At 42.4% G+C, this 17,625-nt stretch overlaps 1 protein-coding gene across 2 annotated transcripts in view; it reads right to left on the bottom strand.

Annotated features, from left to right (window-relative positions):
- LOC311123077 (RNA polymerase II subunit A C-terminal domain phosphatase-like) overlaps window positions 1-17,625 on the bottom strand; it is a 111,544-nt gene that overhangs the window by 81,622 nt on the left and 12,297 nt on the right. For both annotated transcript variants that reach the window (XM_084158137.1, XM_084158138.1), the window contains one exon: window positions 8,761-9,939. In XM_084158137.1, the coding sequence (XP_084014263.1) occupies window positions 8,761-9,939 (1,179 nt within the window). The remainder of the gene's footprint in view (window positions 1-8,760; window positions 9,940-17,625) is intronic.

The following is a 17,625-nucleotide window of genomic DNA, read 5'->3' as shown; positions in this document are numbered from 1 at the left end:
ATTGATGCTACATCGAAAGACCAGAAGGAAGATCATCTGTTTGGCTGGTTGGCCCAGCCAGACTATTCTTCCCTGCTCCTCTTTCAGAGTAGCACCATTGAAGTCAATGTGTTTCCAAGAGCAGGAAGGTACTTGTGACATTTGTAGAGTCAGGAGGTGAGGTGGCTCTATAAAGCCTGTGTCTCTCAGACCTGCAGAGAAAGGTTGTTCACGTGTCTCTGTAATGGCTGAAGAGGTGCCTATGTGAGTTACTTTTAAATGGGACTGAAAGGGTCCGTCTGCCCCTCTACCTCCCTGCATACTAGACATGTGAAACCAGTCTCCCATCTTAAAGTACATGAATGTTCCAGGATAATCTAAAAACAAAGTTGTATTCATTGTCCAGGCCTGCTTGTCTTGTTAATGGAATCTTCACACCTTTATAATTGAAAAGAGAACACTGGTCTTCTATCTTTAGAAGGCTTGGCCATGTTAGCAATACAAACCAAACCTCATTTCAGTCAGTAGGAACTTTGATAGTGCCATTTGATTGAACGCCAACAGAGTGCTTAGCTAGACCAAATTGAAACCACAGCTATCGTGACAGGATTTTAATGGAACAACAAGCTAGTGATGTCTGTCTTATAGATGTATGTGTTCATCAATCAGTAACACCTGGTAATTGTACAGCTTACTTGGTCACAGTGTCTTCACTGTGCAAGCCATAACTAGCCATGAACAGATTCAATAGCCCAAGACCCTCATGCTGATGATCGGTTACACTAGAATCCATTTCACAATCCAAATGACAGTTTAATATCTCAAAGAGGCTAGTATGATAGCCTCTATGCCCATTAGGGACCAGAATATGCTAATGTTAAAGCTGAGAAAAGCAATAAAGAAACAGCTTAGGCTATTCTCTGTTCGGTTGATTAAATTCAGAACAGAATATGTACTGTAGGTTATATGGCTCTCTGGGTTCATCACTTAAAGGCAAACTCCACCCAAAAACTATATTTTGGCATTTGTTTTATTAGTCCATTGTTGATATAGCCCCAAAATGTTTTGCATGTTAGTATGTTAATAAATGATGATGTATCATTAAGGCAAAATGTTGGGAAATGTCAAAGGTAAAATATAGTAAACATGATTGACATTCTATAATCCAGATGCATGTTTAAATAAGGAAATAGCCAATACAGTGTGTAACCATGCCTTAATGTATGTATGTGCATTATTTTTAAGAGGGGGTCTGCCACCAATATAATGAGATATGAGAGAGGCCTCATATGGAAAAGCGCCAATGGCTTTTTGGAGTAAACCACATGTGACATCTGGACGTTGAAAGATAAGGGTAGAGTGACACTAAAATAAGTTCATCATTTGCCCTAAGGGGAGTGACTGTATATGCTATGTAACATGATTATGCATGTGTATAAAAGGGAGCTCTAAGCCAAAGAGAGACAGCCGTTCCATGGAGTGGCTCGGCTTTGTTACGCAAATAATAAAGTCACATTTTTGGATTCACAAGCTCCAGTCTTTTGAGTCAAATATTTCTACGACATTAGCAACCACGTTTTCAAGATATCTAACTTTCAAAATAGAGAAATACCGTTGTATTTCGGTATTTTGAAAGTTATACATCTTGAAAACTTGATTACTAACATGCAAAACATTTTGGGGCTATATCAACAATGGACTAATGAAACAAATGTCAAAATATATTTTTGGGGTGACATTTTCCTTTAAGTAGGCCTAATATTCATGATGGCTTAGCTCGCTAGAGAGAGACGTCATAATCTAGATGTACAGTGATGAGTCTTATAGCTTACATTTAAGTCATTTAGCAGACGCTCTTATCCAGAGCGACTTACAGTTAGCTTGTTTAATAGGCTAATAGGGATGAACAGAGAGAAAACATCATAGTATCACTTCACCATCACATTAAACCTTTCTCTCTGCTAGATGTTGAGGTTGAAGGTGTCGATCAGATGATGTTCCTGGAACAGTTAGAAGTGCCATTATCTTTTCGCCCCCTATTCCAGCCTGTTTCTTCCCAACATGGCCTGAGTCCCAAATTGGCCCTTGGGGCTCTGGTCAAAAGTAGTGTACTGTATAAAGGGAATAGGGTACCATTAAGGATGCATCCATGGCATTCATCAACAGTCATCAACACAGCATTGCTTTCTCCATTAGAAACCTGATACCATAATGGAACATTGTGCTGTTATTGTGAAGCGGAAACATCTAGGAGCAACAACGGCTCAGCCGCGAAGTGCTAGGCCATACAAGCTCACAGAACCCTAAAATCACCATGTGCAATGCCAAGTGTCGGCTGGAGTGGTGTAAAGCTCGCCGCCATTGGACTCTGGAGCAGTGGAAACGTATTCTCTGTAGTTATGAATCACGCTTCACCATCTGGCAGTCCGATTAATCTGGGTTTGGCGGATGCCAGGAGTACGCTACCTGCCCCAATGCATAGTGCCAACTGTAAAGTTTGGTGGAGGAGGACTAATGGTATGAGGCTGTTTTTCATGGTTCAGGCTCCTCAGTTCCAGTGAAGGGAAATCTTAACGCTATAGCACATAATGACATTCTAGACGATTCTGTCCTTCCAACTTTGTGGCAACAGTCCGGGGAAGGCCCTTTCCTGTTTCAGCATGACAATGCCCCCGTGCACAAAGCGAGGTCCATACAGAAATAGTTTGTCGAGATCGGTGTGGAGAACTTGATTGGCCTGCACAGAGCCCTGAACTCAACCCCATTGAACACCTTTGGGATGAATTGGAACACCGACTGCAAGCCAGGCCTAATCGCCCAACTGAATGAAAGCAAGTCCCCGCAGCAATGTTCCAACATCTAATGGAAAGCCTTCCCAGAAGAGTGGAGGCTGTTATAGCAGCAAACGGGGGACCAACTCCATATTAATGATTTTGGAATGAGATGTTCAATGAGCAGGTGTCCACATACTTTTGGTCATGTAGTGTAGTTTCCAACCATAATTGTCCCCCCACGATGACTGTGGATCTGTCTCAGTACGTTAGTACGTTAGTGTGTTTGTACGTTAGTCACCTGCGATATCTCAGATGGCACTTGCACGATTTTGTCAAAACTTGGGTGAATGATGCGTCTTGCCATAGAGATCTGGCATTTACAAAATTACACTGATTGGCGCTATAGTAATTAACTGAAGTTTGTTAAGTCAGTCACACGCGATATCTCAATCGTCCTCATTCGTGGGGGCCGACATGTTTGCTGTTGCCTTGTTTAAATGTGATTTGACTCAGTGAGCAACAACCATTATACTGTGCTCTTCCTCCTGATGTTTCCTAACAAAGACAAACACACTTGCAATGATATTAGCAGCTTTTTCCTTTGCTAATTATTATCTACTTAGCGAAGGAAAATCACTTGACTTTTCAGTGAAAACATTTTTACTTTAGGCAGTTTGTGTGCTTTTTATGCTCTTCTCTTGTTCGTTTGGCCTCAGAACCCAACGGTCCTCTCGCTCACTAGTCCAGTCACTACCTGATAATGATGGTGATTATGAACAAGCCAACTGTTTTATTCTACCAAAAGAGCAATTAACAGCCGCATAAACAGACGTTTGAAATGACCTGGACCAGTGAAACAGGGGGCGGGGGATGGTTGATGTGTTTGAGAGGATTATGGACCAGGGGGGCGGGCTCTAATGTGTTTGAGTTGTGAACCGGGGTCAGGCTCAGATGCGTTTGAGAGGTGATCATCATGTCATTATGGACGTAAATGAGTCTGACACGGCTGGCCCTGTAGTGCTACTCTGATCTGACATGCTGCATCAACAGGCTACGGGGAAGATCCCTCCCCTCTGACCTTCTCCTCCAATGGCCTTTAAGAAGGAGGCAAGGAGTATGCAATTGAGATTCTCCCTGTGTTGACGGTAACCTGACCTCCACTGTTGACAAGAGAGTCAATATGTTTCCAACTAATCATTTAATCCATCTGCGTTGTGTTCCGCCTATGATTTTACCTCACCACTCAGACTTCAATTAACGACGGCATAAACAGTATGGCTGGGAATTGCTAGGGACCACATGATACAATATTATCATGATCCTATAGTGCCGATAGGATATGTATTGCGATTCCATATGTATTGTGATTCGATACTGTGATTATATTGCGATTCGATGTTCCAAACATATTGCTCACCATGTCTGCTGCAGATGGACAAGAAAGCCATGAGAAAACATGCTTTGATCAGTAATTGAAATAAAAGTGCTGGAAACAAATTGTCTCCCTATTTAAAAAGATGGAGAACAAGCTATGGAGGAAAAATACTGGAGTATTGGTGCAGGTACAGCCAACTAGAGCAAAAATAATATTGCGATATTGTCAAAATGATCCGATATATCGTCAAAAATAATATCCCGATATGTAATTATTTCTCCCCATCACTAATAAACAGAAGGTTGACAACCACTGGAGACAGTGAACTGGCTCTGATGCGGTGGAGAGGATGGTGAACCAGGTGAAAAGGAGACCAGCTCTGATGCACCGGGGACAGGATGTGACGTGGTTGAGAGGTGACTGTGTCATTTTGGACGTATGGTGTCACCTGAGCTCCTGAATCAACAGGTTGTGCTGAGTGACTTAGGGGCATATAGTTGACCCAATAGCAGTTTTAAATTGTTACATGAAAAGGGTAAAGTTGGTAATTATTTTACAAACGGCAAGGTCGGGAGGAGAAGCTTCATTTCCAAAAGCTCCAACCAGTCAAAACCACTTGTTTTTGAGACAGGGGTGTCACAAAAGCTGTATGTTGTATTCATTAAGTAAGTTGTAGCTAATTTTAAAAATATGCATTATGATGCATCACAATATTGTTTTTAAATCAACAAACATTTCAATTATGAAAATGACAATTAATCGTTACCCAAAATACCATAACAGCCAAAGCCCTAATCAGCAGAGCAGAAAGAAACACAACGTTGACCCGGTCTCACCTGACCCGGTCTCACCTGACCCTACCTCCTCTCTACCACAACATTATGTATGAGCATCCATCACTTCTGTTTCCGCTAGACATCCCTGTGGAATAATCACTGAACAATATCTGATTATACAAAAGCCAAATATGTTAATGGATTCAACCTTAATTAAAATAAGGAATAAATGATAGGCTACATCATGTTGGATATCAAAAACGCATATTTCTAGTTAGGCCTAGGCTATTACACAGAATAACAGTTGAATGGAATTGTTAAAGATGTGTTTCTGTAAAGAGGATAAGCCCTGCTTGGACATGAGCAGCTATAATAACTGGACTCCAGAGAAAGTCTGCAGAATGAGATGAAGATTTGTGTTGTCGGACCACAGACACAGATTACTGTGGAGCCTCGAGACACTTCAGAGATGTCCTGCTTTTCCCCAAACAGAGTTATGTTTCTCTATTATAAATAAACTTAATGAGAAATCTGATTAAAATGCAATAAACCAAAGTTCAGAATAAGGTTTTGTTATTCTTATTAAATAATATCCAAGGCTATGGATTGAATATCTAATTCTGTTCAGATAAATCATAAAGTTTGATTAGGCTGCATCTCAACGAGCAGAGTATTGACTTTAACAAATGAATACAGACTTTCCTCTATTAGTTTTCAGGTCACTGATCTGACTTCCCCTCATTATGTCAAACTGATGAAGCTGTAACTGAACTTTGTTTCTTTGTAGGCAAGAGTTCAGCAGAGGACAAACCATGAATCCCTGTACCTGTCTCTATGCAGATAGGATACAAAAAGCTTACCCCAAATCTGAGGGGACCACAAATAGGCCTACGCTCTAAAACAACTACATGCACTTACCCAGCCCCACCACTTGGCTTACCAAACAAAGTGGCAAGTCAGGCTGTTGATGTTTGTTACAATGATTGATACAGACTTAGTCATTTAAAAACGGTGCCTTTACCAGACAGGAAGGTACTCGGGTAGGTATGCAGGTACACAGAGTATAACCCCCCCGCCTCAGAACAGCCTCAATTCGTCAGGGCATGGACTCTACAAGGTGTCAAAAGCATTCCACAGGGATGCTGGCCCATGTTGTCTCCAATGCTTCCCACAGTTGTGTCAAGTTGGCTGGATGTCCATTAGGTGGAGGAACATTCTTGATACACACGGGAAACTGTTGAGCGTGAAAAACACAGCAGCATTGCAGTTCATTACACAAACCGGTGTGCCTGGCACCTACTACCATACCCCATTCAAAGTGTTGGGTACTAAATTCTAAACTTGAAATATGAAATATCGTTATTCACGTTACCATATTAGAACTGAGGGTATGGAATCTACTGAGAAAGGGGAGTGCAGGATGAACATGTTATTGTTAAATCTCAGGTGTCCTTTGGAGAGGAGAAGGGCCACAGTCTGGTTTCAGTCAACAGATAAGGTAGGACAGCCGTGAGTTGGGGAGGAGTGAGGAATTTGGGCCGAGGTCAGGTCAGGTGAAGTGAGAAAGTACAGGCATCACTAAAGTCCTGTCTAGCAACAGAGATGTATTGGCTGTCCAGATGTGCAAGGAGAAGACTCAGCATAGGAGGAAGGTATAAATATACGTGCTTGTGTAAACATGTCTTTGTCTTATGCAGCTGTTTGACCCAGTGGGTGAACAAACTCGGTTTGAGCTTTTCCTATTCGTCCGTGAATTTTACTCTGTTTATTTAGAACCTAACAAAAAGGCACTTACATCTTTTTTTTGCCCATTAACCCTCTGAATGGCAGACATACACAATCCATGTCTCAATTGTCTCAAGTCTTAAAAATCCTTCTTTAACCTGTCTCCTCCCCTTCATCTACACTGATTGAAGTGGATTTAACAAGTGCCATCAATAAGGGATCATAGCTTTCACCTGGATTCACCTGGTCAGTCTGTCAAATAGCAGGTGTTCTTAATGTTTTGTATATTCAGTGTATTTACAGTGCCTTCAGAAAGTATTCATACCATTTACATTTACATTTTAGTCATTTAGCAGACGCTCTTATTCAGAGCGACTTACAGTTAGTGAGTGCATACATACATTTTTTTATTTTTCATACTGGCCCCCCGTGGGAAGCGAACCCACAACCCTGGCGTTGCAAACGCCATGCTCTACCAACTGAGCTACATCCCTGCCGGCCATTCCCTCCCCTACCCTGGACGATGCTGGGCCAATTGTGCGCCGCCCCATGGGTCTCCCGGTCGCGGCCGGCTACGACAGAGCCTGGATACCACTTGACTTATTCCACATTTTGTTGTGTTACAGCCCGAATTCAAAATTAATTTAAAAATAAAAAATCTCACCCATCTACACACCATACCCCATAATTACAAAGTAAAAACATGTTTTTATAAATTTTGGCAAATGCATTGAAAATGAAATACAGAAATATCTCATTTACATAAGTATTCACACCCCTGAGTCAATACATGTTAGAATCACCTTTGGCAGCGATTACAGCTGTGAGTCTTTCTGGGTAAGTCTCTAAGAGCTTTGCACACCTGGATTGTACAATATTTGCTAATGTTTATTTTTAAACTTCTTCAAGCTTTCTCAAGTTGGTTGTTGATTATTGCTAGACACCTATTTTCAAGTTTTGCCATAGATTTTCAAGCCGATTTAAGTCAAAACTGTAACTAGGCCACTCAGGAACATTGAATGTCATCTTGGTAAGTAACTCCAGAGTATATTTGCTCTTGAATTTGTCTCCCAGTCTGTTGGAAAGCAGACTGAACCAGGTTTTCCTCTAGGATTTTGCCTGTGCTTAGCTCTATTCTGTGTCTTTTTATCAACAACAAAAAAACTCCCTAGTCCTTGCTGATTATAAGCATACCCATAACATGATGCTGCCACCACCATGCTTGAAAAAAAGAGTGGTACTCAATTATGTGTTGTGTTGGATTTGCCCCAAACATAACACTTTGTATTCAGGACATAAAGTTAATTTCTTTGCCACATTTTTTTTTGCAGTTTTCCTTTAGTGGCTTATTGCAAACAGGATGCATGTTTTGGAATATTTTGTGTCTGTATAGGCTTCCTTCTTTTCACTCTGTCATTTAGGTTAGTATTGTGAGATAACTACAATGATATTGATCCATCCTCAGTTATCATATCACAACCATTAAATTCTGTACCTGTTTTAAAGTCATCATTGGCCTCAAAGTGAAATCACTGAGCGGTTTCCTTCCTCTCCAACAACTGAGTTAGGAAGGACGCCTGTATCTTTGTAGTGACTGGGTGTATTGATACACCATTCAAAGTGTAATTAATAACTTCACCATAATCTAAGGGATATTAAATGCCTGCTTTTTATATTTTTACCCATCTACCAATACGTGCCCTTCTTTGTGAGGCATTGGAAAACCTCCCTGGTCTGTGGTTGAATCTGTGTTTGAAATTCCCTGCTCGACTGAGGGATCTTAGAGATGTGTGGGGTACAGAGATGGGGTAGTCATTTAAAAAGCATTTTAAACTCTATTATTGCACACAGAGTCCATGCATCTTATTACGTGACTTGTTAAAGACAGTTTTACTCCTGAACGTATTTAGGCTTGCCATAACAAAGGGGTATAATACTTACTGACTCAAGACATTTCAGCTTTTCATTTTTAATTCATTTGTAAACATTTCTAAAAACATAATTCCACTTTGACATTATGGGGTATTGTGTGCAGGTCAGTGACACAAAATCTCAGGCTGTAAGACAACAAAATGTGGAAAAAGTCAAGGGGTGTGAATACTTTCTGAAGGCACTGTAGGTAGTAACTCACCTGCTCTAGCAGCAATGAGGTGCGTGGTTCTGCCTGGGTCTTTAGAGCTGAGAAGGAGGCCCTTGCCTAGCTTTGCTCCCAGGGCCTTGGCGTGGTAGTTCTCCCTGGTTCTCTCCATGGGGTAGTTGGTGGGGTACAGTCCAGAGAAAACAATGGTGGTGCCCTCCAGGCTCCTGGCCTTCAGCTCCGGGACGATCTTCCTGATGTCAGGCGTCTCTTGGCGTTCCTTCCTGAGGAAGGCATCGTAGCGGGCGTAGTATTCTCCATGGATACGCTCCAACACCTCTTCTAGGTAGATGAGGTGGTCATCCTTGTCCACATCCACCTCCTCTTTCTCCTCCTCTTCCTCCTCCTCTTCCTCCATGCTCGGGTCCAGAGACTCCTCCCCCATGGTGACTCCTGACTGTTCACTGTTCTGGGACTCTGTCTCAGCCTCCCTCCGTTCTGAACGCCCGTTCTCCTGCTCCGGGTCTGGAGGGAAGACAACCCCTGACCCTGACGTCTCCTCTGAGGTCACCCCTACTACCGCTGAGCTGTTCTCCCCAGTGCTCTTCTCCTTACTCTCCCCCTTCTTTCCTCCAGCCCCGCCTGAAGGCTCCTCTACTGCCGCCTGCTCCGCCCCTTCCTGTTTGGACTTCTTGGTCTGGCTGGACACCCCCTCCCTCTCGTTGTCTGATGAGGGTGGTTTACCCTTAAGAGAGTCAGAGTCACTGTCGCTGGACAGGTCAAAGTCTAGGTTGCTGTTGGGCTCATGGAGGTCTGGAGGAGTGGAGGATTGAGGACGAGGAGTGGATGAGTTCAGCCCACCCGGAAGGGGAGCTTCCTCCCCTGAGCCCAATGTCCTGCTGCCATCCTTCCCCTCATCTTTCACATTCGTCCTGTCGCTCACCTGTGCTGCCGTGCTGGCCTCGGCTCCCTCGCCCTGACCCCGCCCCTCCTCCACAGCCTCGCCACCGTCCGGTTGAGTCCGTTCATTGGCTGCTGCTCCCTGAGTGACTGAAGGGGCTGTTGACTCCTCCCTTCCTCCATTGTTGTAGTCTTTGGTCCGCTGTTTCTTAAGACCGTTACTCTGCTCCTCTGATGCCGACGACCCCCCAGATGGCCCTGCTGTAGGCCCCGTTGTCCCTGACGTTACTGCTGGTTCTGAGGCCTCTGCCGGTCGGCTGGCCTGGCTGCCTGCTAGGGTAAAACAACATCACAGGCAGACCCATAAGCACATTAAAAAACATGCACAGACATTTTGCAACTTAAATCGCTAGACTACTAGGTGTCTGTGAACACCTTTCATTGAAGTTGTTTTAGGAGGTGTAACTGAATGAAGGCAAGCTGACCTGTGGCCACTGAGGTATTAAACCACAGCATTGAGAACATTGTCTGCTTCAAAACTATGGTTAAAGTGCATGCCTCAACAAGACAATGTTCTCCATAGCACTTTATCCTCTCAGTAAATCTACTCACTATTTTGAAACTATTTTGAAAACATAAATATGCCCATCACTGGGTCTGGCAGCAGAAACCGGTAAATTATCATATATTATTTATAATGAACAGTATGGCGTGAATTGGATGTCGAAATCTGGCTTCTCTACGGCCTCTGCATGATGAATCAACGCTCAGGGTGGGGACAGACAGCCCATCTCAGTATGGAGCGCAGTTCACAATGCATGTAGACCTATAGTATTACCTCATCATGGTAAAAACATTTCTTGTGACAGTAGGCCTACATTTGCTGCAGAATAGTCTATGCTACAGTAACATAAAGACCGAATGCATGTCTAATTTATCCATCTCCATCTGGCTTTCGGGGGTCACCTTGTTTTAAAAAAATAAATACAAATTTTAAAACAGCCCATCACTCGAATATCGTTGCTTTAAAATCATCATTGCAGGCGCAAGCACTCTCGCAGTCTTTCTCTCTCTCTCCATCAACTCTATTCAAATTGCATCCAAAATAGTTAATCCTGATCTAGATTGATAGCAATATATAGAGATGTCCTAGCTGACCTCTTTCAGGTAATAAATTCAATGCCGTATTAGCCTTATATTTAGAAAATTAATGATGGGTTATGCATAATAAGCATCTAACTTATAGCCTCTGTCTCTTGCGCAATACGCACGCACCTGTGCTCCACTGGCCTTTCCTTAAAAAAAATGGTCCTTAGTCCTATGCAGGAAAAGCTAGACTAGAATAGCTTGCTGGACATTTTATTGGGCCAATATATTCGAAGAGGGCCACAAGCGCTTTTTTTTTGCTGAATGTTAAATAGAGCAGCCAATAGAACAGTTAAATAATTATTTATTCTGACCCATAACCATTCAATCAATCTTCGTGAAGGGAAGTGAAAGCCTTCTGCATCTAATTCTAGTCAAATATTATTCAAGGATGTCATTAGAATGATGAAGATAAGGACATCGAAACTTATTTAATTTAATTTGAAAGCGAGGAAGGAATGAAGCAACAATAGAGAGAGAAAGAGGAAGGCTAATAACATTAGGGGAAATATTATGAAAGGTATATACGCGTCAGCCTACTAAATATACAAATAGGCCCTATTATATTTCAAAATTAAAATCAAATTCGCTAGCCTATACTTGTAACTTTGTAGGCCGCATGTGCTGCACCAGAATCGCATGTTCTCTCCTGCTTTATCATGGTTTGAACGATGTGCGTAATTCCAGTCCATATAATACAGTATAATACAATACTGTACAGTAATACAGTTCACACTCAAAATAATTAGCCTACTGGAGCTAGTTTCATTTATTTACCCAAGAAAACATATAGCAAGCTACATCTATGGGCTTTTATGTTTTTCTGTCGTGCGTAAAGTGCAGTAGCCTATATCATATACTGTACATACACACACGTGAGTACAGTGGGGAAAAAAAGTATTTAGTCAGCCACCAATTGTGCAAGTTCTCCCACTTAAAAAGATGAGAGGCCTGTAATTTTCATCATAGGTACAGACAAAATGAGATTTTTTTTCTCCAGAAAATCATATTGTAGGATTTTTAATGAATTTATTTGCAAATTATGGTGGAAAATAAGTATTTGGTCAATAACAAAAGTTTCTCAATACTTTGTTATATACCCTTTGTTGGCAATGACACAGGTCAAACGTTTTCTGTAAGTCTTCACAAGGTTTTCACACACTGTTGCTGGTATTTTGGCCCATTCCTCCATGCAGATCTCCTCTAGAGCAGTGATGTTTTGGGGCTGTCGCTGGGCAACACAGACTTTCAACTCCCTCCAAAGATTTTCTATGGGGTTGAGATCTGGAGACTGGCTAGGCCACTCCAGGACCTTGAAATGCTTCTTACGAAGCCACTCCTTCGTTGCCCGGGCGGTGTGTTTGGGATCATTGTCATGCTGAAAGACGCAGCCACGTTTCATCTTCAATGCCCTTGCTGATGGAAGGAGGTTTTCACTCAAAATCTCACGATACATGGCCCCATTCATTCTTTCCTTTACACGGATCAGTCGTCCTGGTCCCTTTGCAGAAAAACAGCCCCAAAGCATGATGTTTCCACCCCCATGCTTCACAGTAGGTATGGTGTTCTTTGGATGCAACTCAGCATTCTTTGTCCTCCAAACACGACGAGTTGAGTTTTTACCAAAAAGTTCTATTTTGGTTTCATCTGACAAATCCCAATCCTCTTCTGGATCATCCAAATGTACTCTAGCAAACTTCAGACGGGCCTGGACATGTACTGGCTTAAGCAGGGGGACACGTCTGGCACTGCAGGATTTGAGTCCCTGGCGGCGTAGTGTGTTACTGATGGTAGGCTTTGTTACTTTGGTCCCAGCTCTCTGCAGGTCATTCACTAGGTCCCCCCGTGTGGTTCTGGGATTTTTGCTCACCGTTCTTGTGATCATTTTGACCCCACGGGGTGAGATCATGCGTGGAGCCCCAGATCGAGGGAGATTATCAGTGGTCTTGTATGTCTTCCATTTCCTAATAATTGCTCCCAAAGTTGATTTCTTCAAACCAAGCTGCTTACCTATTGCAGATTCAGTCTTCCCAGCCTGGTGCAGGTCTACAATTTTGTTTCTGGTGCCCTTTGACAGCTCTTTGGTCTTGGCCATAGTGGAGTTTGGAGTGTGACTGTTTGAGGTTGTGGACAGGTGTCTTTTATACTGATAACAAGTTCAAACAGGTGCCATTAATACAGGTAACGAGTGGAGGACAGAGGAGCCTCTTAAAGAAGAAGTTACAGGTCTGTGAGAGCCAGAAATCTTGCTTGTTTGTAGGTGACCAAACACTTATTTTCCACCATAATTTGCAAATAAATTCATAAAATATCCTACAATGTGATTTTCTGGATTTTTTCTCTCTAATTTTGTCTGTCATAGTTGACGTGTACCTATGATGAAAATTACAGGCCTCTCTCATCTTTTTAAGTGGGAGAACTTGCACAATTGGTGTCTGACTAAATACTTTTTTCCCCCCACTGTATGTGTGCCATTCAGAAGGTGAATGGGCAGGACAAAATATTTGTGCCTTTGAACGGGGTATGGTAGTGGGTGCCAGGGACACCGGCTTGTGTCAAGAACTGCAATGCAACTGGGTTTTTCACGCTCAACAGTTTCCTGTGTGAATCAAGAAATGGTCCACCATCCAAAGGACATAAAGCTAATTGACAACTGTGGGAAGCATTGGAGTCAACATGGGCCCGCATCCCTGTGCAACGCTTTCGACACCTTGTAAAGTCCATGCCCTGACGAATTGAGGCGGTTCTGACGGCATATGTGTTATTTCATAGTTTTGATCTCTTCACTATTATTCTACAATGTAGAAAATAGTAAAAATAAAGAAAAACCCTTGAATGAGTAGGTGTTCTAAAACTTTTGGTAGTGTACAGTGAAGGAAAAAAGTATTTGATCCCCAGCTGATTTTGTACATTTGCCCACTGACAAAGACATGATCAGTCTATAATTTTAATGGTAGCTTTATTTGAACATTGAGAGACAGAATAACAACAACAAAAATCCAGAAAAACGCATGTCAAAAATGTTAAATTGATTTGCATTTTAAATGAGGGAAATAAGTGTTTGACCCCTCTGCAAAACATGACTTAGTACTTGGTGGCAAAACCCTTGTTGGCAATCACAGAGGTCAGACGTTTCTTGTAGTTGGCCACCAGGTTTGCACACATCTCAGGAGGGATTTTGTTCCACTCCTCTTTGCATATCTTCTCCAAGTCATTAAGGTTTCGAGGCTGACGTTTGGCAACTCGAACCTTCAGCTCCCTCCACAGATTTTCTATGGGATTAAGGTCTGGAGACTGGCTAGGCCACTCCAGGACCTTAATGTGCTTCTTCTTGAGCCACTCCTTTGTTGCCTTGGCCGTGTGTTTTGGGTCATTGTCATGCTGGAATACCCATCCACGACCCATTTTCAATGCCCTGGCTGAGGGAAGGAGGTTCTCACCCAAGATTTGACGGTACATGGCCCCGTCCATCGTCCCTTTGATGCGGTGAAGTTGTCCTGTCCCTTTAGCAGAAAAACACCCCCAAAGCATAATGTTTCCACCTCCATGTTTGAAGGTGGGGATGGTGTTCTTGGGGTCATAGGCAGCATTCCTTCTCCTCCAAACACGGCGAGTTGAGTTGATGCCAAAGAGCTCGATGTTGGTCTCATCTGACCACAACACTTTCACCCAGTTCTTCACTGAATCATTCAGATGTTCATTGGCAAACTTCAGACGGCCCTGTATATGTGCTTTCTTGAGCAGGTGGACCTTGCGGGTGCTGCAGGATTTCAGTCCTTCACGGCGTAGTGTGTTACCAATTGTTTTCTTGGTGACTATGGTCCCAGCTGCATTCAGATAATTGACAAGATCCTCCCATGTAGTTCTGGGCTGATTCCTCACCGTTCTCATGATCATTGCAACTCCACAAGGTGAGATCTTGCATGGAGCCCCAGACCGAGGGTGATTGACCGTCATCTTGAACTTCTTCCATTTTCTAATAATTGCGCCAACAGTTGTTGCCTTCTCACCAAGCTGCTTGCCTATTGTCCTGTAGCCCATCCCAGCCTTGTGCAGGTCTACAATTTTATCCCTGATGTCCTTACACAGCTCTCTAGTCTTGGCCATTGTGGAGAGGTTGGAGTCTGTTTGATTGAGTGTGTGGACAGGTGTCTTTTATACAGGTAACGAGTTCAAACAGGTGCAGTTAATACAGGTAATGAGTGGAGAACAGGAGGGCTTCTTAAAGAAAAACTAACAGGTCTGTGAGAGCCGGAATTCTTACTGGTTGGTAGGTGATCAAATACTTATGTCATGCAATAAAATGCAAATGAATTACTTAAAAATCATACAAATGTGATTTTCTGGATTTTTGTTTTAGATTCCGTCTCTCACAGTTGAAGTGTACCTATGATAAAAATTACAGACCTCTACATGCTTTGTAAGTAGGAAAACCTGCAAAATCGGCAGTGTATCAAATACTTGTTCTCCCCACTGTACATACACACAAACAGTGCATTCGGAATATATTCAGACAACTTCACTTTTTCCACATTTTGTTACATTACAGCCTTGTTCGAAAATCGATTAAATATATTTTTTTCCTTCATCATTCTACACACAATGCCCCATAATGACAAAGTGAAAACAGGTTGACATTTTTGCACAAAAGAAACTACAACAAAAAACTGAAATACCTTATTTAAAACGTTTGACTGGTACTGTATCTGTGACCAATTGATGCATATCTGTATTCCCAGTCATGTGAAATCCATAGATTACGGCCTTATTTATTTATTCATTTCAATTGACTGATTTCCTTATATGAACTAACTCAGTAAAAGCTTTGAAATTGCTGTAAATTGAATTTATAATTTTGTTCAGTGTGTATAGTTTCTCAAAAGGTTTCGTAAGAGTTTGTTTTACTCTTATCCACCAATAGTCACAATGTTTCCTGTTTTGAGGTTCAGAACATTCTCGTGAATTAAACTGATTAAAGTTTTAGTGTGATGATGCATCATGAAGAGGAGTATTGTGGCTGACAGTAGTTCACTGAGATCTAATTTGGCTTTGTATTAATTATTTAACCCTCGCTACGCAGAGCTGCATTCTGTCAGTTTTAAGACTTGAAGGTGCCATTGGAAAGTGCCACATTTTAGGGGATTGTTTCATCAGCTGAAGCTGTGGTTATACTGATGTAAAAATCTGTGTTGGAATAAGAAGATTAAAACAAGACATTATTGCTGCAGAATTAATTGTCCTTTTTCTGTTGTCATAAACAAAGTCAATGGCCCATGAAAGATTCATCACAGGAAGTTTTACCAAGTACAGAGAGGGAAAAAACTATTTGATCCCCTGCTGATTTTGTACGTTTGCCCAATGACAAAGACCAGTCTATAATTTTAATGGTAGGTTTATTTGAACAGTGAGAGACAGAATAACAACAACAAAAAAATCCAGAAAAACGTATGTCAAAAATGTTATAAATTGATTTGCATTTTAATGAGGGAAATAAGTATTTGACCCCTCTGCAAAACATGACTTAATACTTGGTGGCAAAACCCTTGTTGGCAATCACAGAGGTCAGACATTTCTTGTAGTTGGCCACCAGGTTTGCACATCTCAGGAGGGATTTTGTTCCACTCCTCTTTGCATATCTTCTCCAAGTCATTAAGGTTTCGAGCCTGACGTTTGGCAACTCGAACCTTCAGCTCCCTCCACAGATTTTCTATGGGATTAAGGTCTGGAGACTGGCTAGGCCACTCCAGGACCTTAATGTGCTTCCTCTTGAGCCACTCCTTTGTTGCCTTGGCCCTGTGTTTTGGGTCATTGTCATGCTGGAATACCCATCCACGACCCATTTTCAATGCCCTGGCTGAGGGAAGGAGGTTCTCACCCAAGATTTGACGGTACATGACCCTGTCCATCGTCCCTTTGATGCGGTGAAGTTGTCCTGTCCCCTTATCAGAAAAACACCCCCTAAGCATAATGTTTCCACCTCCATGTTTGATGGTGGGGATGGTGTTCTTGGGGTCATAGGCAGCATTCCTTCTCCTCCAAACACGGCGAGTTGAGTTGATGCCAAAGAGCTCCATTTTGGTCTCATCTGACCACAACACTTTCACCCAGTTCTCCTCTGAATCATTCAGATGTTCATTGGCAAACTTCAGACGGGCCTGTATATGTGCTTTCTTGAGCAGGGGGACCTTGCGGGCACTGCAGGATTTCAGTCCTTCACGGCGTAGTGTGTTACCAATTGTTTTCTTGGTGACTATGGTCCCAGCTGCCTTGAGATCATTGACAAGATCCTCCTATGTAGTTCTGGGCTGATTCCTCACCGTTCTCATGATCATTGCAACTCCACGAGGTGAGATCTTGCATGGAGCCCCAGGCCGAGGGAGATTGACAGTTCTTTTGTGTTTCTTCCATTTGCGAATAATCGCACCAACTGTTGTCATCTTCTCACCAAGCTGCTTGGCGATGGTCTTGTAGCCCATTCCAGCCTTGTGTAGGTCTACAATCTTGTCCCTGACATCCTTGGAGAGCGCTTTGGTCTTGGCCATGGTGGAGAGTTTGGAATCTGATTGATTGATTGATTGCTTCTGTGGACAGGTGTCTTTTATACAGGTAACAAACTGAGATTAGGAGCACTCTCAGCTAATTACCTGTATAAAAGACACCTGGGAGCCAGAAATCTTTCTGATTGAGAGGGGGTCAAATACTTATTTCCCTCATTAAAATGCAAATCAATTTATAACATTTTTGACATACGTTTTTCTGGATTTTTTTGTTGTTATTCTGTCTCTCACTGTTCAAATAAACCTACCATTAAAATTATAGACTGATCATGTCTTTGTCAGTGGGCAAACGTACAAAATCAGCAGGGGATCAAAT

The sequence above is a fragment of the Coregonus lavaretus genome (genome assembly GCF_964263955.1).
Source record: "Coregonus lavaretus genome assembly, chromosome: 3".
Classification (NCBI taxonomy): domain Eukaryota; kingdom Metazoa; phylum Chordata; class Actinopteri; order Salmoniformes; family Salmonidae; genus Coregonus; species Coregonus lavaretus.
Note: the sequence above shows the minus strand (reverse complement) of the source record. Positions and strands in the feature narration are given on the sequence as shown.